Source organism: Phycomyces blakesleeanus (genome assembly GCF_001638985.1).
Source record: "Phycomyces blakesleeanus NRRL 1555(-) unplaced genomic scaffold PHYBLscaffold_7, whole genome shotgun sequence".
Classification (NCBI taxonomy): domain Eukaryota; kingdom Fungi; phylum Mucoromycota; class Mucoromycetes; order Mucorales; family Phycomycetaceae; genus Phycomyces; species Phycomyces blakesleeanus.
This window is the reverse complement of record NW_017265140.1, coordinates 1,617,739-1,640,363: the sequence shown is the minus strand read 5'-3', so window position 1 is coordinate 1,640,363 and position 22,625 is coordinate 1,617,739. Positions and strand designations below refer to the sequence as shown.

General features: G+C 39.8%; 6 protein-coding genes and 1 non-coding gene across 7 annotated transcripts; 2 read left to right on the top strand and 5 right to left on the bottom strand.

Moving 5' to 3' along the window:
* Positions 1-8: 8 nt before the first annotated feature.
* PHYBLDRAFT_143934 (hypothetical protein) lies at positions 9-710 on the bottom strand (the record flags this gene model as incomplete). The annotated part of the gene is made up of 1 exon (XM_018431103.1): positions 9-710. The coding sequence occupies one exon, from the start codon at positions 708-710 to the stop codon at positions 9-11; it is 702 nt and encodes a 233-aa protein (XP_018293724.1).
* Positions 711-2,453: 1,743 nt separating this feature from the next.
* PHYBLDRAFT_166910 (hypothetical protein) lies at positions 2,454-4,822 on the bottom strand (the record flags this gene model as incomplete). The annotated part of the gene is made up of 5 exons (XM_018435524.1): positions 2,454-2,682; positions 2,782-3,310; positions 3,497-3,928; positions 4,000-4,665; positions 4,723-4,822. The coding sequence occupies 5 exons, from the start codon at positions 4,820-4,822 to the stop codon at positions 2,454-2,456; spliced, it is 1,956 nt and encodes a 651-aa protein (XP_018293723.1).
* Positions 4,823-8,943: 4,121 nt separating this feature from the next.
* PHYBLDRAFT_166908 (hypothetical protein) lies at positions 8,944-10,216 on the bottom strand (the record flags this gene model as incomplete). The annotated part of the gene is made up of 4 exons (XM_018435523.1): positions 8,944-9,096; positions 9,171-9,338; positions 9,403-9,708; positions 9,767-10,216. The coding sequence occupies 4 exons, from the start codon at positions 10,214-10,216 to the stop codon at positions 8,944-8,946; spliced, it is 1,077 nt and encodes a 358-aa protein (XP_018293722.1).
* Positions 10,217-10,990: 774 nt separating this feature from the next.
* Positions 10,991-11,926, top strand: PHYBLDRAFT_64589 (hypothetical protein; the record flags this gene model as incomplete). The annotated part of the gene is made up of 3 exons (XM_018441318.1): positions 10,991-11,079; positions 11,153-11,224; positions 11,716-11,926. 3 exons carry the CDS (start codon positions 10,991-10,993, stop codon positions 11,924-11,926), a joined length of 372 nt encoding a protein of 123 aa, XP_018293721.1.
* A 224-nt stretch (positions 11,927-12,150) lies between these two features.
* PHYBLDRAFT_166906 (hypothetical protein) lies at positions 12,151-16,354 on the bottom strand (the record flags this gene model as incomplete). The annotated part of the gene is made up of 4 exons (XM_018435522.1): positions 12,151-12,689; positions 12,797-13,084; positions 13,991-15,454; positions 15,526-16,354. The coding sequence occupies 4 exons, from the start codon at positions 16,352-16,354 to the stop codon at positions 12,151-12,153; spliced, it is 3,120 nt and encodes a 1,039-aa protein (XP_018293720.1).
* Positions 16,355-20,797: 4,443 nt separating this feature from the next.
* Positions 20,798-21,703, bottom strand: PHYBLDRAFT_143926 (hypothetical protein; the record flags this gene model as incomplete). The annotated part of the gene is made up of 1 exon (XM_018431102.1): positions 20,798-21,703. The coding sequence occupies one exon, from the start codon at positions 21,701-21,703 to the stop codon at positions 20,798-20,800; it is 906 nt and encodes a 301-aa protein (XP_018293719.1).
* A 236-nt stretch (positions 21,704-21,939) lies between these two features.
* On the top strand, positions 21,940-22,012 carry PHYBLDRAFT_t103. The gene has a single exon. It is a non-coding gene; the product is annotated as a tRNA-Ala (tRNA).
* The last annotated feature ends 613 nt before the right edge of the window (positions 22,013-22,625 follow it).

Here is a 22,625-nt window from a genome sequence, read left to right as displayed (position 1 = left end):
GGGAAACGTCAAGCTCTCTTGATCATTATATCGTTTGTAAAAAATATATGAGTGAGTCTATTTCTCTTATTAAACTCGTAGAGAACGGAAAATCCCTTTCCTTCTATTGTTCTGATGAGCTCAGTAGCGCCATGGGCAGACTCCTCATCACCACGAGTAGCACTGTACTTGAGATTGTTGATATCGCTGATCCTCAGCTTTCTCATTCCTGTCACCTTGTCACTTGTTGCCTTCTGAACATCACGGGACTTGGCGTGATTCTCCAACATTGTCTTTGCAATAGTGGCATCTTCAGCAGTCAAAAGAGATATTCTTCCTTGGTGAGAAGAAGCCAAATTCTCAGGGGTGACAGGGTGGTTGTGGCAATGTTCGTTTTCTCCATAGGTGAACAAAGAAAGATATATTTTGCTCTTCTTCTTATAAGAAAATCTTAAGAGATAGGGGCATCCAGTAAGAGAAGAGTTGGGCGTCTTCTTTCTTTTCTCATCACTTATATTGCACTTGTCATGATAAACACCAGTCTTTGAACAAGCAATGTGAAGAATAGGGAATTTTCCTTCCTTAATCTTAACGGTGAAGTTATTAGAAAGGGCGTAATTTTTTATGGCTTGAAGAACACTCTGCTTGTCAGGATAACCATTCTCGGAGAATGAGAGAGTGGTTTTAAGCAAGTACATCTTCTCAATAGAGGTATTGAAGTTGGTCTTCATATTTAATAAAAGAGCACTGTAGTTATATAAGTATTTTTATTGATTCATGTATGCAATGTATGCAATGTACATAACGTAAAAAAGGCATCATATCTTGTTATTTGAAAATATTATTTTTTATTCTTACAACTAAATGTTAATGACTTTAAGAAAGGGGGTGTTTTTATTTTTCCCGGGAAATTGGAATGATCCAAAGATGGGGACAGGGGTGTACTTATAACAATAGAGCAAGATGTGCTTATAAAGAATGGGGACGGGGGGTTCTTCAAGACACTTTATAGCCGGGCCTCGGACTCGCAGTCACCTTAAATTGTGCGGTGCCATTACCCCCCCCCCCCCCCCGTCCCCATAGCCAAAAACCCCCCGTCCCCTAAGACTGCTGTAAAATAAATACTATAAACTTTATAATTATATTTTCTCTATCAATTTGTGACGTTATGTGACGCTTAAACTGAAGCTATATAGCTTACATTCACGGCATTGTTTTAAGTATATGCACATCACAAGAAGTCACAAATTAATAGAGAAAACAAACTTTAAAATAATTAATAATAATGATTTATTTATGTTATATTTTACTAAATATTTATATGTCTTTTGTGGGAATTGAACTAGTGATCTACAGATTGCTTTATGACACTGTAAGCAAAGGGCAGAGTTTGAATTCGGAGCTTTAAAACCCGATAAACCTTCAGAAATTCAAGTATAGATGCGGACTGAGAACTGAACCTTGAAGCATGCCTGTTTTTGGTGAAAATAAATGTGAGGAGAAATTGCCAAGAAGAACGGAGATAGACATATCCTCAAACATGTTGACTAAAAGTCCAAGTAGAGCAGATGATATGGATCGTCTGACAAGGGCATTCCAAATGACACGTCTATCCACAGTGTTATAGGCAGCTTTAATATCCAAGAAAGCAACAATTGGATAGTGATGATGATAATGAAAATGAGCTTTTATCAGGTCATGCAGACAGAGAGCTTGGTCAAGAGCACCACAGTGAGGACGAAATCTACCTTGGGCAACATCCAGAGGAGGAGAGAACTTATGCAACTCAGGAGCTATGCACATCTCAAATAACTTGCGCACTACAGAAGTAAGGGAGATGAGATGGTAGTTCGCAGCATCTAGAGGGTTACCCTTTTTAAATATAGGAAATATTTGGGCTTGGCGCCAGAGATGTGGTGATCCAGACACTCAGATGTTGGATTTATCACATATAAAAACATATTCATATTGGAATAGTGTAGTAACTATCATCTTGTCAGTATAAAATTTATATAAATGATTAAGTAATTAGCCCAATAATTATTACAGTTAGTACTGTAGATAATATCTTAAAGATTGTGAAGATAATTATATCATACTGCCAGGTAAACTGTGTCAGATCGATATGGAGCTAATTTAGTAGGAAGTCCAAAAGCTCTAGTATAAAAGAGAAAAGAATAGCTAAGAGCTAAAGAAGTACAATTTATGACTTGATGTCATAATTGTAACACCAACACTAGTTAAGCAGTAAATACACTCTAATAACCAAATATAGTAAAGGAAGAAAGCCTTAAGAAACTAAGACGTAATGACAAGAGCAGATTGTGTTTTCTTATAAAAAGAGACACTTTTTATTTATGAATAAAGACAACTTATATACAGTCTCAAAGTATTTGTATATGGCTCTATTATCAAATATTTTATTTTTCTATTGTTTCGTATCTGAAATACCACAAGAGAGAAGGAGTGTATGACTATTGCCAGCAGATGGTGAAAAGACAGGCAAGGAGAGGTGAGATGTGAGACCGAATGGGCTTTAGCATTTCTGCACGGATGTGGTCAGGACCCGGTGTCTTGTGGTTAGACATAAATTGCATGAAGGCCTCCAGCACTGATGAGGTGAATGGGGAGTCAACAGAGGCAAAAGGCATGAGAGAGGTGTTGAGTGGTGGTGAAGGTCGAATGTTAGAAAGAATATGTCCACTATAGACAGATGTAAGATGGTCACACATAACTGTTGCTGCGACTGCTGGGCCATCATCATGCTGAAATGTGTGTTATAGTTGTCTGCGCCGTTTCAACTGTTTTATCTTAGATGTGGCCTTGTTGAAATCCGAGTTCATTGAGCGATAAAAAGCATGCCAAGACAAATGCTTTGCTGTCTGAACTTGCTGACGAAACTCCTTGTGTGCATGCTGGTGCCGGCTCCACCAATTGATCTTGTCAATGCCACAAGCTCGACGCCATTGCTTGTAACAACCATCTCTATGGTCGGCTGCAGCTTGCAATGCAGGGATCCAAAACGATTTCCAATGTGAGGGGCGAGGGGGGCGAGAACCAATTGAGCTACTAAGAGAGTCATAAATGAGTGCATTGAAAGAGTTAGTAAGAGCATCAATGGGTGAACATATAGTTGGTGGATTCTGAACAAGGTCTTGCAGTGTGGTGAGAAGGGAGGCGGATTTGGTGACAAAGGTGGTGTCATATAATGATCTGACATCATCTTCATAAAGACGTGACAGATTCCAAGTTTGGCGCATAGGTGGAGATGCTGGTGGTGAGTGTTGCAGGTCATAAGTAAAGGAAAGTGAGAGAAGTCGGTGATCAGAGCCTAAAGATAGTTTGGTTGCAATGTGTAAAGAAGGGTTGGCGAAGTTGATGTTGGTGATGAAAAGGTCAATGATGCTGCTGGTTTCAACTTCGTTACGAAAGGAAATGTATGTGGGTGTGCATGGTGAGAGAACTCCATTGAGGACAGTTAAAGATCGTTCTTCAAGTCATTGCTCTAAAGCTACACCACGAGGGTTAGATGCATAGTCACCAGTTACTGAACCAAGGCGTGCATTAAAATCTCCACATATAATGGTATCATCAGTTAAAGGAATGGCTGAGAGGATATCAAGAGCTTCATGAGTGGGCATAGAGGGTGGTAAGTAAAGGCATATAAGTCGAAGGGTACCAATCTTGACAGCAAGAGCATAGTTGTTGGGCATAGATATTTGTGTGACAGCATAAGGACAGGAAGGAGAGACTAACAATGACACTCCCATTGATCCGCAGTAGTTGCCAGCAACAGGAGATCCGTAGAGATGAAACTGAGACCATGATGTTGGAAGACGGGCTGGGGATAAGAGCCATGTTTCAGTTATAAAAAGCATATGAAGAGATTGACAGTGGTTGAGCACGTCTTTAATTGCACAAGGTTGAAGTCCATTAGCATTCCACAATCCTATTGAAAGGTCACTCATTCAATCATAGCAGTGAGAGCATCAAGGGCACGCTTTTTGTTTGGAGCATTACCAAAGTGTTCAGCTACTGGTCGGGCAGGAATTTCCTCAAGTCCAATCCATCCTGACTGGACAAAGAAGTGAGCAACTGGCAGAACTAAGTGAGAACACAAAAACTTGAGGGCTTGGAGACAGCGGGCATTTTGGAGAACCAAAGCCTGGGTTTCAAGACCAGAGACAGACAAGTTAGCAAACTTGGGATCAGCAACATTTTTAGGATCAAGTGGATCAAAGTTGTTGACAAGAGAGACCTTAGCACTAGCTAATTGGGACTTAAATTCCTCAAGATACTGCACATGAACAAGAATTCCAATAACCCCATGAGCAGGAAAGTTAATATCTAACAGATGACCAGTATCAACACCAAGAGTGCGGAGAGAGCGGCGCACTTCACTGTGCATAATAAGACGTGAGCGAGGAATATAAACATATTCAAAACCATCAGGACCAGTTTTGTCAGAGAACAGTCTTTGAGAGGCAGCAACCCGGCAGGCAGAAGGAACTCGAGATGTCTTGGCTGGCAGAATCAAGCTTGTTTTGGTGGCCCAAGTGGAGGCAGCAGTTCCAAGATCTTCAGTTGACTGGGGTGCAGGAAGAGAAGCAGAGTTGAGAACAGGACCAGTCACATTATTTTGCAATAATTGAGATCGAAGATCAGCATTCTCCTGCCGGACATTAGCTAATTAAGCATGCAATTGGACATTTTCAGCAGCAAGAGATTCCAAATGTGCTGTACGTTCGTTAAGTGCATTGAACTGTGACTGCATACTGGTTAAAAACGTCACAAGTTCGACTGGCAGACTTTGCATGCAATTAGCAGGCAACAATTGCGACATGTTTGGCGATGATCTTGAGATGGCAGCAATCGGCAGAGAAAAAGTGAAAATTGGTGATAAAATGGCAGGAACGATAGAAAAAATTTTTTGACAATGGATGCGGTGGTGGGAAGGGTAGATGCGTCGTGTTTGACAATGGATGCAATAGTTGAAGCAATATTTTGGATGGATTGATGATAGAATTGTATGGATGCAAACTTTGAAAAACCCAAAATTTAAAGACATAAAGCTTACGTGAAAGAGAAGTGGGGGATGTAGCTCAGGTTAAAGATTATTTTTATTAAGGAGATATTGCTGGCAATCTATAGATCATATAGCCTCCCAACACTGGAAAAATAGGGTAATTTCATCTATGGTGTAGGGTACTATTATTTGTGGAGTGGTAGCTTAAATTTCCATCACTTTTGTCTTTTTTATTTTCGACGGCGATGATAATGCTTGGTCTGTTTTATTGGATAAAAAAACGAGTTTACTCTTTTTTGTAAAAAATGTCTGCGAGATTTCTTTTTGGGACTTGTAGCCATGTTGCAGAGTCAATAGTTGTAGGAAACTTAAACCAAATGATATCTTTTGAGTGAGATAATAAAGATTTTTATTGTTGTAATATTTATTTATAAGTATGATGAGGTTAATGGTCGTGATATTACTACAAATATTTTTGTTGTATATGCTCTACAGCTAATAAAATGTACATGACGACATGTTTTAACAAAAGTGTGTATTATTGTATTTTAGAATGAGGCAATCAATTACTGTTTAGAGAACTGCCCATTTTAACAGCCGGAATAAACTATGTCATTTTGGAAGCTGGTGTAATTTGGAAAGATATATATTAAATTGTGTTCCTGAACAATTTTCTATTCTTGTCAATTCTAAAGACTTAAAAAATAAAACATATGCACACAATATGTCAAAAAACAACAACAATTCAGAATACAAGTGCTCTAAATGCTCTTCCAATAGCATGGGATTTGTTTTGGTGTCTACCCAAACACTCAGAAGACATGCACAACAGGATATCGTGAGACAATATCAGTCAGGATCTTCTTGTAAGTTCAAATTTAAGAAAATTATTATTGAGACAATTTTAATTAAATATTTATTTTCATATAATATAGCCTCAGTTATAGAAGTAATGTCGAATGACAATGACATGGAGATTGACTTTGAATACAATGTTGATGCCGAAGATCAAGTTGAAGGTATGCATAGTATTTTTATTAAAGTTTTATAATCATTTATAATATCTAATAATTTGATTCTTTTTTACCTAACAAAACAGCCGAAGACTTACCTCTTTTTGGCATTGATTCCTTGTTTGATTCTGAAAGCGAAGATGAGGGTGTCATTGAAGCAACCATTTTAGATATTTCTGACGATGAATCTGATGATGTTAGAGGTTAGTACAAAAAGCACATATAAATCAATAAAGTCAACAAGTATTGATTTTTTTTCAAATAGAGCACTTTTCTTCATCCAATATGCCAGTTGATCCTACTCATGCTTTCATTGCTTCTTTTGCTGCCTTCTTCATATCCAAATATGTTGTCAATTCTGGTGGTGCTGTTCTGTTAAAGTTTCTTAACGAAGTATTGGCACACTTTGGACAGTCTTTCCGTCTTCCCCTCAGTATAAACGGTGTCAACTCTATGACCGGTCTCAGCAACGTGACTCAAGGTGTCCAGCGGTTTGTTGCATGTGGCAATTGTAACAAAGTATACGAAGAGTCCGATGTTGTTCCAGAGTGCTGTAATTTCGAGAGACTCTCTGGTAGAGAATGTGGAAACGCTCTTTTCTTTGCAACATCAAGAGCCTTGACTATCCCCAAAAAGATCTACATGTATAACTTCATAATCAAAACATTGTCTATCCTTTTTTGCTGCCCTGGATTCGAAGACATCATCAACCATTGGAGAATCAGAGTGCAAGTTCCAGGCATGATGTTTGACATTTACGATGGTACGAAGTGGAACAGTCTGAAGAATAGCAATGGTTTACCGTTTGTGAATCATGAGTGCTCCATAATGCTTACCATGAACATCGATTGGTTTCAACCTTTCGATGGGGTCACTTACTCCTGTGGTGCAATATACCTTTGCATCAACAACTTGCCAAGATCGGAATGGTACAAGAAGGAGAATGTTGTTCTCGTTGGTCTCATGCCAGGGCCCAAGGAAGCAAAGACAAGTGAGATCAATCACTACCTCCGTCCCCTTGTCGCAGAACTCAACCAGTTGTATGGCGGTGTGGTGATGCCTACCGTACAGTGCCCATCTGGTGCTCTTGTCTGTGCTGTCCTTCTTCTTGTTGCCTGCGACATTCCTGCTGCCCGTAAGACTTGTGGGTTCACCTCTCATTCAAGCACATGTGCATGCAATAAGTGCAACCGACAGTTCCCTCGCCTTCCAGACTCCAATGCTGTAGACTACTCTGGGTTCGTGTTTTCTGAGTGGGTGCCTTGCACTGATGCCGAAAACCGCCGTGATGCTGAGTTGTGGAGAATGGCCAGCAGTGATGCACAGAGAAAGAGATTGGAGAGGGAAAATGGTGTCCGATGGTCAGAATTGCATGACCTGGTTTACTTTAACCTTGTGGAGTGCACTGTCATCAATCCGATGCACAACCTGTACCTCGGAACAGCAAAGAGAATAATGGAGAAATGGAGATCTTCAGGTCTCATCACAGATGCACACTTGGCCGAAATGCAGTTGGATGCTGACAAGCTTGTACTGCCAGAGGACTACACGCCATTAGGGACAAAGATCGGGCGTGGCTTCCCATTCATGAAGGCCGACGAGTGGAAGTCTTGGTGCTTGGTGTACTCTCCTGTTCTCCTGCGTGGTCGTCTACCTGAAGCTCATCTCGGTAACTGGACAACGTTTGTCAATGCATGCCAGTACCTCTCAATGCCAAGCATATCCATGGCTCACCTTGATGAAGCCCATCAATCTTTGGAGGCTTTCTGCAGAGAGTGCGAGAAGTTGTATAAAGCCCCATTCCTTTCGCCAAACATGCATCTCTATCTTCATCTGCGAGAGACTGTACTGAACTTTGGCCCGGTTTATGGCTATTGGCTTTTTAGTTTCGAAAGATGCAATGGTATCTTGAAAAACTATGCGACAAATAGAAAAGACGGGTTTGAGGGAACCTATATGAAGAAGTATCTTGAAGAAGCATACCAGGGAGATCTTATTCGCCAAACTTTGCCAATAATTCGACCTGAGCATTCGGCGATCATCCTTGAGCTCACTGCATCCACTGCCAATTCCATAGCCACTTCCACTTCCACTGCCACCTCAATCCAATTCGATATCAATGCTTTTCTTGATTCTCCTGAGATCAACTTTGATATCGTCAAGGGAAACGAGCCTTTGCCCCCTTCCACACTTCCTTTAGCTCTAAAGGGGAAGATTTCCATGGATGAATCCGAGTATGAGCATTTGTTGGAATACTATTGCGAGACATACAATGATCAAACTCTTGTTCATTATCGTCAGGCTGGTCATTCCGATAATTTTGTTAACAATCGGATACAGAAGTTTGAATCAATCAATCTTCTTGGGCAAATCTACAAGAGCAAAACGAAGAATCAGCATGGGTCGTTCATGCAAGCCTTGTTTGAGACAAGTGATGGTAGAAGTACCAAGCCATACGCGGGCCAAATTCAGTACCTCTTTGTCAATACTGCTGTAAACTCGTTTGCTGGTCATGCGAGCCAGCATGTATTTGCATATGTACGATGGTACAAGGAAGTTTTACTTCAGCCCAGAGCAGGAGAAGGAGTTGAGGTGAATGAGGTGGGGTTCGAAGATGACAGCATGAACAGCATTCTCCCAGTGCATAGAATCTGCTATCCAGTTGCAGTAGGCGAGCACCTTGGTCTAGAAGGTGAAGTTCAGATGTGTGTAGTTCCTTTGCCACGAAAAATATATATTTAGATTCAAATACAAAAATTAATTAATACAGACTAATATATATAGCTGCACGTTTATTTTTTATTATTTCTATAAATTTTTGTTTGTACTTGGCATGCTATACATGCATCTGTATACATCATGCTAATCCGTAAACATAAACAAGTAGAAAAAAGACTCTAAAATAGTTGGCAAGAAAAAAATGATTTATTTTGAAAAGCACCAATCTGGTAAAGTGACTGCCAAATTCTCGGGAATGCTCACTTCTTTCTCATAAGGGATGCGCTTTTTCAAGCTTTCTGAATTTTTCTTCAAACGGATAACAGTAAGTTCATCAATAGTACTAATAAACGTCTGGAGCTGGTTTAAAGAATAAATAGTATTAATAAAGTATTATTATTTTCTTTAAAACATAAATAGATGTTTAACATTACCTCATCAGTTCTCCAGCTGGGACGATATGCCCGCACTTTGTTATCTCTATCCGACTCACCATCAGACATCACGTCAATAGAAAGAATATTTCCGCAATCATATCGATTCATGCCCTCATGAATAGCCTCTGTATATGTCTGGTACGTGATAATACGATGGTCAAGAAGCTACCAAAGAGTATTGTATTAAAACATTAAATCAATAGTAAATTAATTTTATTTTAAAACTTACGGTCTTCTTTCTGTTGTGTCTTCTTCCAGCTTTATTTCTAGCCATAATCTTCTCTGCTGAGATCCGGAAGACTTGCACTTGATTTTGGTAGTGATTCTTTATTATATTCATAATGACACTCTTTGACACATTTGTGCAACATCTTTGAGGTCTCAGGTACTTGAAGAGAGCCAGTGCAAGTGTCTTGTTGTACTTGTTGCCATACGTGCCAGTCATTGACCATGCTGATCTATTATTATTCTCAGCAACTTTGAGCAGGTCTGTGCTAACAAAGTTCGGTTTCTTGATGTAACTATTGATAAGTTGCTATAAAAACAGTATTAGATATATGAATCAGTAATGTTATTATTATCAATTTACTTACAGAAATCAAGGGATGATGTTTCGCTCCAAGGTCAAGATCATCATCCATGGAAGAAGAAGAATCTGCTGGTACAGCAGAAGGCATCATGGAATTTTGGCTGGTCATTGCCTTTTCTATTTCAGCATTTTCAGTCATGAGCTGAAGGACCGAGTTCTTCAAAAATTCGTTTGTCTTGTTGGACAAATCCAGACCATTCTTCAAATGAGTTATTGCATCAGTCACTCCTTTTGTATTTTCTTGCAAAGATTGCATTGACACATTGTTGGCTGCCAACAAGGTAAGGACGTGATCCATTGGGGTCACAGCGACTTGAACTTCAGGGGCTGTGTCAACTGCTACTTCTGGAGTTGGTGTATCAATTGGAGCAACAACACCTGCAATTGTGCTATTAAGAACAGCATTCATGCGTAGGTTGGGTCGGCGGGGAGCAGTAGGAATACGCTTTGTCATTTTCTGTTAATAAAATAAATATTAATAATTTTCAACTAATATTGTACAATTCACTACACTTGTTATATCATATTTAAAATTCACATACTAGTAAAGAGGATAAGCGGTGCAGATTAACTCTCTACCTTTCATTTGATATTTAAGCACATCTCCCAACCGCTTGATCCACATTTAGACAACTTCTTTTCTAACTCAATGAGACACAAAGTAGTATTTCAAGATGACGGTGGTCATCTTCTTTTGGAGTATTACTTTTTACAGCCCGCATTTTGTCAGGGTCAAACTGGATTTTAAGACAAGTCTTTTTTTTTTCTTTTTTTTTTTCTTTTAACAACATTTATTATTGATATTTTCTTTGTTTCTCTTTTGCTTATGTTTTTACAATTTCACTTACAATTTTCTTTCTTTCTTTTATAGCTCGATACCAAATATGTGTCTCTTTGTTTGACTATACTCTGTCTGATATATCAAGGTAAGATATTATTCTCTTAATGATCTCTGTTACTCATCATATTGTTTGTCTTGCCATTGCTACTCATTTCCATTGAGTCTCATCATCTCTTAATTGAACATGGTAAGTTTTTTTCTTAAAAAAAATTCAAATTATCCTTTCGTCGTACTCATAGATATATATTTATTTTTATTATGATTTATTAGTTATGTCTAATATTATGCACAAAGACGTATAATCAGTAATATTTGGTAAGTTAACTACAATATATTTAATAAATACGCCTTTACTACGCACAATATTAATAATTATTCATTTTTAGAATGTATCTCTATTCAAAGACTACTGGTATTGTCTTGATAATTCTGAAGAACATGTTTATATCAAGTTTATGTCAAGTCTTCTCCGCCTTGTAAGTATTTATGAAGAAATTTCAATTTAAATCATTTACTAATTCTTCTTTTCTATTAATCATTTTTTAATAGGATTCCCGCTATTAAAGTATGTATTCCATGTCTACTCCCAAAAGGCTTTAAATTATATATAGCGAGCAAGAAGTATTAGCGATTATAATAGCTATAGTATCAAAACTGTCGTGAAATTAGAATTTTTATCTAGAAAAGATTTTCCTATCAAATAAAACAAAATTGAACAAAAAATGTATAACCCAATGTTTTTCCAAAAAATAAATAAATAAAAGTAAAATAAATAAACAAACCAAAGAGGCTTGTTTATAAAAATCTACCCATGCTTTGTTTCTCTTTTCCATTGTAAAAAAACCTAGTTTCATTGCTTTTGTGTGTATAAAAAACCTAGTTTCATCACTTTGAGCATGTATAAAAAACCAACTATCATCATTTCTTTATATTGTAAAAAACCTACAATCATCTCTTTGATAGTTTTTAAAGCATTTCTACAGCCAATAAAAAAACCCAGTAAAAATAATAATATGGGACGCTAACTCTTTATAGACCTCAAAATATAACACATAAAGAGGTAGACTCGATAGGAGTAAAGCGTAACTACAATATTTATTCAGTTTCCATAGTTTGCGGACTGACAATCGTTCTACATTGGGTTTTCATATACCCGTTGTTATGATGATACACATCAGCACCATAGATGATATTGTACCATTGCTCAAAATGATATATCACAAAAATTGTGATGATATCGGCTCAATCATCTACATTTTTGGTACATTTGATCCAGATGAAATTACCCTATTTTTCCAGTGCAAGTACAAAAGAAAAAGATAAAAAAAGTCCAAAAGGATCACAAAAGACAAAAAAATGAATAGAAGAAGAGAAATAAACAATACTAAGCTAAAAGACTGAACCTGCTCTCCACTTTGCAGCTGTGTAAAAAGTTGTAACAGTGAAAGGGAGGAGACAGAATTGCAGATCTAGAAACATTTCATGAATAAGAAGACAAAAAATAAGAAGAAAAGAAGTAAAAGAAAACAGATATTAAATTATTAGAGCTAGTGCCAGAGAGAACCATGATCGGTTTCATGTGTGTAGTTGCCATTAGGATTGCATAGCATGTCAATATGCCATAGTATTGTAAGAAGAGCTTTCCAATATAGAGGGCTTGGATGTGTAGACGAGATTGGTAGTGCTGATATAGCAAAGTCAATGATGTTGTCTTCATCTGTGGGTGGTGCTGAAAGTTGAGAGAACAGCTGAGATGGGATTGTGATGCAGAATTGGAAATGGCGTCTTGAAGTATGATCAAAGCCACATGCACACTCCTTTGGCTTACCAGGCAACCAGCCCATTCTCCAACGTACTAGACTGCCACGTTCTATGCGTGTAGCAGGAAGAAACAATACAGGATCAACTTCAAGAAGAGGGTGGCAAGCTTGGATGAGAATCTTAGTGTTGGTGAGACGAAAGTGAGCAAACTTTTCTTGTCTAAAAGACTCAAAGTGCTTGGATAGTTTTATGTGGCTGGAGCAATTAAGATCAGGAGGAATGCTGGCAAAAAGAGGGTTTGAGTGAAGAGTGGATAGTGTTGATGCTTGGAGATGATAAGAAATTGGAGCAGAGAGAGAAGACAACCAGAAGGAAGAGTGTGTGCCCGAAGACAAAATTTTGTTTTAAGAATGTCAACGCGAAAAGCCATACTGGGCAGGTTGCAGATATGTTTCAAGACCGCAGTAGATGAAGTTGCATGGCCACCAACAATCATTTGCAAGCATTTATCTTGAATTTTCTCTAGAAGTAAAACATCTTTTTGCAAAAGACATGTGATTGCAAGACCATACTCGAATTTTGGTTGTATAAAGGTTTTGAACAGATGTGAACTTAAGAGCAAACTGAAACCAGATCTACATGCACCAACAGCAGTAAGAGTTGCCATAGCAGCCAATGCTCCAGAACGACGATGAGTGACAACAGACGGTCCAAAGGTGCCTTTGTTACGGAAAGGTATACCCAAGTATATAAACTCATTTACTGCAGGATGCAACTCGCCATACAGAGAGATAGTAGAACGTGGTAAAGATCGTGAAGGAGGATAGAGTACAGCACATTTTGAAGGACTCCAACGGTAGCCAAGCTGGAAGGAGTGTTGGGCAGCAAGATCAAGCATACTCTGAACATCAGTGACAGAGCCAAAGATAGCAACATCATCAGCAAAAAGAAGACTGTTAATGGCAGTAGGCAAGTGAATGTGTTGAAAGTCATTCGCATCTGATGGGGCAAGAAGAGAATTGTAAGCATCCAATGAGGAAGGAGAGGTTGATGGGATATGTGTTGAGGTGAGTGGTGATGCAACTGTGCGAAGTATTGGTGGCAGGGAGTTGATATAGATTGAATACAAATGTGGACTGAGAACGGAACCTTGAAGGACGCCTGTGGTAGGAGAAAAAGAATGAGAAGAGAAGTTACCAAGAAGAACAGATATAGAGACATCATCAAACATATTGACAAGAAGTCCAAGTAAAGCTGGTGGTGTGTGACGTCTAGCAAGAGCATCCCAAATGACTCGTCAGTCTACTGTATCATAAGCTGCCTTTATGTCTAAGAATGCAACAACAGGATAATGGTGATGGCGGTGGAAGTGTGCTTTCATGAGGTCATGCAGACAGAGAGCTTGGTCTATGGCACCACGTCTAGGATGGAAACCATCCTGAGCAACATCCAGAGGAGGGGAAAACTTGTGAAGCACTGGAGAAATACACATTTCCATCAGTTTCCGCACAACAGAAGTTAGTGAAATAGGTCGATAGTTAGCAGCAATTGATGGATCTCCCTTTTTGTAAATGGGAAAAACTTGAGCCTGACGCCAAATAACAGATACATATGACCATTGCCAACAGATGGTGAACAAGAGTGAGAGTAGTGGAGCAATTTGTGGTCGAATTACTTTCAACATTTCTGCTCTGATGTGATCTGGGCCTGGTGCCTTGCAGTTAGGCATAAATTGCATGCATCCCTCTACCACTGAAGAAACAAATGGCGAGCTGGCAGAGGCAAAAGACAGACTAGTACTGTGAAGAGGAGGAGGAGGACGCTGATCTGGGAGGATACTGCCACTGTATACAGATGCAAGATGCTCACACATAATTGTTGCTGCTGTTGCTGGTCCATCACTATGTTGAAACATGTGCTGAGGCTGCCGTTGGCGTTTGAGTTGCTTGATCTTTGATATTGCTTTGGAAAAGTCTTGTTCCATTGATTTGCAGAAAGCATGCCATGATTGGCGCTTAGATGATTGCACTTGATGTCGGAATTCTGCCTGCGCTTTGAGATGCTTATCCCACCAATGAATTCTGTCTATACCACATGCACAGTGCCATTTCTTGTAGCAGAAATTGCGGTGCTCTGCAGCTGCTTGAAGTACTGAATTCCAGACTTTTTTCCAGTGGGAAGGACGGGGAGGACGGTTGCCAATTGAGCTACTTAAAGAATTATAAATGAGTGAGTTGAATTCATCAGTTAGTGCATCAATTGGTGGACGTGAGGAAGGAGGGTGTTCGAAGGTCGATTGCAAAGTGGATTTGAGGTTGGTGGAATTAGTGACAAATGTGTGGGCATATAGTTTGAGAACATCAGGTTCTTGAAGTCGTGAGAGGTTCCATGTTTTGCGAGATGGTGGTGGTGCATGTGATGTTGGATTGATGGCATATGTAAATGAAAGTGAAAGCAGACGGTGGTCAGAGTTGAGTGAGAGGTCGGTATGAATGTTGAGAGTGGCATTGGTGAGGGACATATTAGTGATAAACAGATCAATGATACTGCTTATCTCCACATTTTGGCAGAATGAAATGAATGTAGGTATGCATGGTGAGAGCTGGCCATTGACAACAGTAAGAGCACGTTCTTCTAACCATTGACAAAGAGCAAGACCTAGAGTGTTAGTAGCATAGTCACCAGTAAGTGAACCCAAACGTGAATTAAAATCGCCACATATAATAGTGTCATTGGTCAAAGGAATGGATGAGAGAACTGCAAGAGCATCATGGTTGGACATAGAGAGTGGTAAGTACAGGCATACAATTCTGAGGGAACCAATCTTGATGGCCAAAGCATAATTAGATGACATAGGAATCTGAGTGACAGGATAAGGACAGGATGGAGAAATAAGAACAGAAACACCCATAGAACCTCTGTAGTTGCCAGCTACAGGTAAACCATAAAGATGAATCTGGGACCAAGAAGTGGGGAGACGAGATGGGGGGAGAAGCCATGTTTCAGTGATAAAAAGCATATGTAGAGAGTGACAGTATTGAAGAACATCATAAATTGCACGAGGCTGCAGACCATTAGCATTCCATAGTCCTAATGAGATTTCACTCATTCAGACATTGCAACAGAGGTACGACGAGATGGTGATTGGAAATCATGAATACCAGCACCAGGACCAGAAACAGAATGAACAGGAATATCTTCCTTAGAGATCCAGCCTTGATCACAAAAGCAATGACCAACAGGAACAGCAACATGAGGACGAAGATACTTGAGAGCCTTCAGACAACGATCAGAATGAAGTTCAGCAGCAACTTCTTCTAGCTCTGAATCACAAAGAGACTTATATTTGGGATCTGCAATGTTTTTGGGATCCAAAGGGTCAAACGTGTCTAAGATCTCAATGGCAACTGTGGTCAGAGTGGTCTGGAATTTCTCAGCATACTGGTTGTAAACTAGGATGCCAACTACATCCTTGGCAGGAAAATTGATATCCAAGATGCGGCCAGTATCAACACCAAGTGTTTTCAAAGAGTTGCGCACTTCTCTATGTGTGAGACGACGTGAACGTGGGATATACACATATTGATATCCTTTGGGACCAGTGGGAATGGCAAACATTCTAGCAGAAGCAGCAACCCGGCGAACAGAAGGAGGTCTTAGAGTCTTGCGAACAGAAAGAGCAGTAGGAACAACAACAGAGTTGTGAGCAGCAGCAGCAGCTGTAGCCCATGTAGAAGCCTCAGTGCCAGGCTCCTTGGGTGTGGTTGGTGCAGATGATGTTGATGCATTTGTTGTAATTTGGCAATTGCCCTGAGATGCTAATTGAGATCTGAGATCAGCAATTAGCTTTTCCGCATTAACTAATTGAGCAGTTAATCTAGCATTAGTTGCGGCAAGAGATTCAAGTTCATTGGTACGTTGTTGTAGTGACATGAATTGGGCCTGCATGTTCCTCAGAAATGAGGCGAGATTGGGTGACATTCCCTGCATGACAGAGAATGGCAGCAATGTTGAGATTTGAGATCACAAAAATGAAAAGTTGTCAGAATCGGCTGAAATTTTTTCTGCTGATAGATAAGGCAACAGTGGTAATGGATGCAATGTTTTTGACAATGGATGTAACGTTTTGAACAAGATGTAGGACGGATTGATGAAGCTTTTGTATGGATGCAACCAATTTTTTTGTTATGTCTTGTGTAACAGTAGCTTACGTGAAAGAGAGATCGGGGATGTAGCTCAGATTAAAGATTATATTTTATTAAAGGAGATATTGCTGGCGATCTATAGATCATATAGCCTCCAAAGTACAAAAAGAAGATATAAAAAAAGTCCCAAGGGATCACAAAAGACAAAAAAAAGAGAGGGGAAAGAGAAGATCAAATCATACTAGCTTCAATGGCTGAATCTGCTCTCCACTTTGCAGCTGTGAAAATAGTTGTAACAGTGAAAGGGAGGAGACAGAATTGCAGAACAAAGAACTTTTCAGACAGCAAAGGACAAAGGAGAAAGAAGAGAGATAAAGAGAGTAAAGAACAATGAAAAGTGAAGAGCTATGAAAGAAAAGAAAAAGTCTAAATTATATCCAAAGAGCACCATGTTCAGTCTCATGTGAATAGTCACCATCAGGATTACATATAACATCTATGTGCCAGAGAATAGTCAGCAGTGGTATCCAGTAAGCAGGTCGAGGTTCTTGAGATGACAAAGGCAAGGATGTGATGGCAAAATCAATTCTGTGTATCTGATCTTGGTCAGGTTGAGGCAACTGTTCAAATAGTGCCACAGGAACAAGTGGGCAATCCAACAAATGGCGGCGTGAGGTATGATCTGATCCACAAGGACATTCCTTTGGTTTGCCTGGTAACCACCCCATTCTCCAACGAATCAAACGGCCACGTTCCACACGTGAGGCTGGCAAAAACAAGATTGGATCAACTCCAAGAACTGGGCGGCATGCTTGTGTTGTGGTGGTTGAAGTTGAAGAAGTTTTTAAGAGGAAGAATTGAAGATTTGAAATTAGGAACGAAGATTCGTGAGAACTTGTGTAGGTTTTGTTTATTGAGAAAGATTTTGTATCAAAGTTTGACCAGGTTCCTACACTGAACTACTACTGCTATTTATATTGTTTTGGATTGGGAAAATTATATGACTGGGGTCAGGTAATCGATCCTATCTGAGCCTTAATCAGAGCAACGTGATCTTGGGATAATTAATGTATGATTAATTATATAAATGTGTGTAGTCCCAATAAAGTATTAACATCGAAAGTAAATGTGTTTATGAGTTATAATTATGCTTATAATAATCCACTGATGTATCCCATATTATGGTGATATCATCATATGAAATATAATCACTATCATGCATGCTAAACCTGTGTGTTAAATAATAAAGTAATCGGTAGACACCTTTGACTGGAATAGCTGAGGCCTTATATTATTTCCTTCAGACTTATTCTCAATTACAGCAGTAGTCAATACTCACTTACAACAGCTTGAATGAGAACTTGCATATTGGACTGGAGAAAGGTTGCAAATCCAGCTTCTCTAATGCTTTCAAAATGATTTTTTACAGCACTAGGGCTTCGAAGTTTGAGTGTTGGAGGGATATTGGACAGAAGATGGGTTTTTCCCAAGGAGACAAGTGAAGAATAGACGGTATGATGATGGTGCAAAAGAGACAGAAGGCACTGGGCCGGCAAAAAGTGTGATCTTATACAGAACTTGGCCATAAGAGCATTGGCACGAAACTTCATACTTGGCAGATTGCAGATGTGCTTCAACACAATTGTAGAGGACGTGGCATGCCCCCCAACAATCATGCAAAGACACTTATCTTGAATGGGCTCCAGCACTTTGATATCTTGTTTCAGTAGAGTGGAGATTGCCAAACCATATTCAAACTTTGGGCGGACAAAGGTCTTATACAATCGTGAACTGAACAGCAGAGAAAAACCAGAACGACAAGCACCAACAGAGTTTAGGGTTGCCATTGTAGCAAGTGTACCAGAACGTCTATGAGTGGCAATGGACTTGGAAGAAATACCCTTATTGGCAAAAGGAACACCCAGATAAATAAACAGGTCAGTGGCAGGGAGAACTTGACCATATAAAAGAAGAGGAACTGGCGAGCTTGCACGTGTTTTGGGATATATAACTTCACATTTGGTGGGGCTCCATCGATATCCAAGAGTAAGAGAGTGGTCTGCAGCAAGGTCTAGCATGGCCTGAACGTCTGAAAGAGAACCAAAAATAGCTACATCGTCGGCAAAGAGCAGAGAATTGATGGGTGTTGAGAAATGAATATGTCCAAAGCCATCTACACCTGAAGGAGCAAGAAGAGCATTATATGCATCCAATGAGGTAGGAGAGGGTGATGGAACATGGGTTGTAGTTTGTGAGTGAGCAACTGTGCGGAGCAATGGGGGCAGGGAGTTGATATATATTGAATACAGATGTGGACTGAGGACAGAACCTTGGAGAACCCCAGTGGCAGGTGAAAACGATTGTGAAGAAAAGTTATCTAGAAGGACAGAGATGGAGACATTGTCAAACATGTTAACTAAGAGGCCCAAAAGGGCTGGTGGAGTGCCACGTTGTTGTAAAGCATGCCAGATGATTCGTCGATTTACTGTATCATAGGCAGCCTTGATATCCAGAAATGCAACAACAGGGTAGTGCTTATGACGGTGATAATAGGCTTTCATCAGATCATGGAGACAGAGAGCTTGATCCAAAGCACCACGGCGAGGACGAAAACCACCTTGAGCCACATCCAAAGGAGGAGAGTACTTGTGCAACTGGGGGGCTATACACATCTCAAAAAGCTTACGCAGTACAGAAGTCAAGGAGATTGGCCGGTAGTTAGCCGGATTTGTTGGACTACCCTTCTTGAAGATGGGGAAAACTTGTGCTTGGCGCCAAAGACTTGGGACATACGACCATTGCCAGCAAACTGTAAATAACAAAGCAAGAACAGGCGAGATAAGTGATTTGATAGGTTTTAGCATTTCAGCTCTGATATGATCAGGCCCTGGTGCCTTGCGGTTAGGCATAAATTGCATGAATTCCTCCACAATTGATGAGTTAAATGGAGAGTCATCAGAGGCAAAAGGCACACTGTTATAAGTCGTTGTTGGTGCTGGTGGTCGGGTTGCTGGAAGTATATGTCCACTATATACTGTTGCCAAATGGTCACACATTGTTGCTGCTGCTACGGCTGGTCCATCGTCATGCTGGAAGGTATGTTGTGGCTGTCTATGGCGTTTTAACTGTTTTATTTTTGACGTTGCTTTGCTGAAATCACGTTCCATAGACTGACAAAACACATGCCAAGACTGGCGTTTGGCTTGCTGAACTTGGGATCGGAATTCAGCCTGTGCATGCTTGTGTTTAGTCCACCAAACAACTTTGTCAATACCTATTGCTAGGCGCCATTTTTTGTAACATTTGTTACGATGATCTGCTGCTGTTTGTAATGCCACATTCCAGAAGGATTTCCAATGGTTGGGGCGAGAGGGTCGATGTCCAATTGAGCTATTTAGTGAGTTGTAAATGAGTGAATTGAACTTATCAGTTATAGCATCAATGTCAGGTTTGGTGAGTGGCGGATTCAGTACAATTTCTTGCAAGGTGGAAAGGATGGAGGTTGAGTTTTGAGTGAAGATATGAGCATAAAGAGCATGGACATCAGGTTCATTGAGACGTGAGAGGTTCCATGTCTTGCGTAATGGTGGTGGCATATTGGTAGAGTGCTGTAGATCATAGGTAAAGGAAAGTGATAAAAGGCGATGATCTGACCCAAGGGACAAGTCAGTAGCAATATGAAGAGAAGGATTGATGAGTGGCATATTAGTTATCAAGAGGTCAATAATACTGCTGATTTTATAGTTGTTGCGGAAAGAAATATATATTGGTATGCAAGGTGCAAGATCTGCATTTACAACTGATAGAGATCTCTCTTCTATCCAAGAACATAGTGCCAGTCCACGAGAATTTGATGCATAGTCACCAGTAACAGAGCCAAGTCTTACATTGAAGTCACCACAAAGAATGGTATCATGTGTTAAAGGAATGGAAGAGAGTACATGTAGGACATCATGAGTGGGCATAGTTGGTGGAAGATATAAGCATACAATTCTGAGTGAGCCAATTTTGACAGCCAGAGCATATTTTGAGGGCATAGGTATTTGAGTGACAGCATAAGGACAGTGAGGTGAGATGAGAACAGAAACACCCATAGAGCCCCTATAGGTGCCAGCTATGGGAGAATCATATAAGTGAATTTGTGACCATGATGTGGGAAGACGTGAGGGGGAGAGGAGCCATGTTTCTGTAATGAAGAGCATATGTAAGGATTGACAGTGTTGAAGGGTATCTTGAATGGCTCTGGGTTGCAGGCCATTGGCATTCCATAATCCAATATTGAGATTACTCATTCAGACATAGTGACTGATGAGCTGCGCTGACGTTTGAACAAAGACCCGCCAGTGGCATTGGTAAGAGTAGTACGTGTTGGTATTTCATCTTCACTGATCCACCCTTCCTCACAAAAGAAGTGACCAACTGGGATAGCAACGTGTGGGCGCAAGAACTGAAGGGCTTGGAGACATCTATCATAGTGAAGCATTGCAGCAGTGTTGGCAAGTTCATGAGTGGACAGAGATGCATACTTAGGATCAGCAACATTATCAGGGTCAAGTGGATCAAATGCGTCCAAAATCTCAACGGAAGAAGTTGTCACTTTGGTCTTAAATGTATCAGCATACTGGACATGAACAAGGATGCCAATGACACCTCTGGCTGGGAAGTTAATGTCCAAAAGTCGAGAAGAATCTACCCCAAGAGTGCGGAGAGAGGAACGGACTTCTTTGTGCTTAAGGCGTCTTGATCTTGGAATATAAACATATTCATAACCTGAAGGACCAGAGGGAAGAGCAAACATACGAACAGAAGCTGCAATACGGTGAGCAGAGGGAACAGCAGACATTTTTGGTGCAGTTACAGGAAGAGAAACACTGGCTTTACTAGCCCAAGTGGAGGCTTCCAGACCTGGTTCTTTGTTTTTGTCAGAAGTACCTACTGTGCCGGCTAGGTTCGAAAGTGAAATTTGTGAAAAGTTTTTTTCAGGTGCACTCTGGGATCCTAATTGCTTCTGTAGATTAGTAATTGTTGTTCTAGCTTGATCCAATTCAGTGGTTAATCTTGCATTCTCTGCTGCAAGTCGCTCCAACTGGTCGGTTCTGTTTTGCACATTCATGATTTGTGCCTGCAATGTCGTCAGGAATGAGGTAAGCTCGGTTGGCAATCCCTGCATGTTGCCGATTTGCAAATTAGCCATTGGGATTGAGAATGCAGATGGCGTGATGTTGTCTGATTTAGCTGAAATTTTTTTTGCTGACAGCTGGAATACCAAGGACAAGGACTGCACTACTTTTGGCAATGGGAGGTGCGTTTTTTGTGACGGATGGATCGTTTTGCGTAAAGATGTTAATGGATGGATACACTTTATATGTGGATTCGTCAAAAATAAAATTTTGGAACCAGACAAATAAAATGCTTAAGCGAAAGAGCAGTGGGGATGTAGCTCAAATGGTAGAGCGCTCGCTTAGCATGCGAGAGGCACTGGGATCGACGCCCAGCTTCTCCATTTCAAATGTTGTTGGTAGAAATTGTGATTTAATCAATTTGACTTTTTTATTTTTTTTTGTGTCGTTCCCAATTTTGGGTTGGTCTTCCTTTTACTATAACAAAGTCAAAATGTCAAGTCTCGATCTGGTATTTCTTTTCTGGCACTTGTAACTAAGTCGCAGAATCAATACCACTGGGATCATCAAGTTTTTGAATAGTTTTTAGATAAGAATAAACATGCTTTTTATTAAATATATTTCTTGACTATTTATACAAAATGATAATTGATTTCTGGCTAAAAGAATAGCTACAATAATATGTTTTAGATGCCTGTTGCCCAGTAATATCTTCTACAAGTATCACTACAACAAATCGGAATGATTTTTTGTATTTGTGACTTTGTTTTTGGCCTATCATAATTAAAAAATCACCAAAAATCTAATTTGAAACTAGAAAATCTCTGTTTTTTGAAAAGGTTGACAAAAAGCAGATTGACCACCTAAAATTAAATATCCTGATAGACAAAAGTATATTTTAACTACAGATTTTACATTTTTAGTAAATGTAGATTGCAATTGATGGCTATTAAAAGTCAGAGGCAAAAGAGAGAGAAATATCTAAACTTTTTGCTG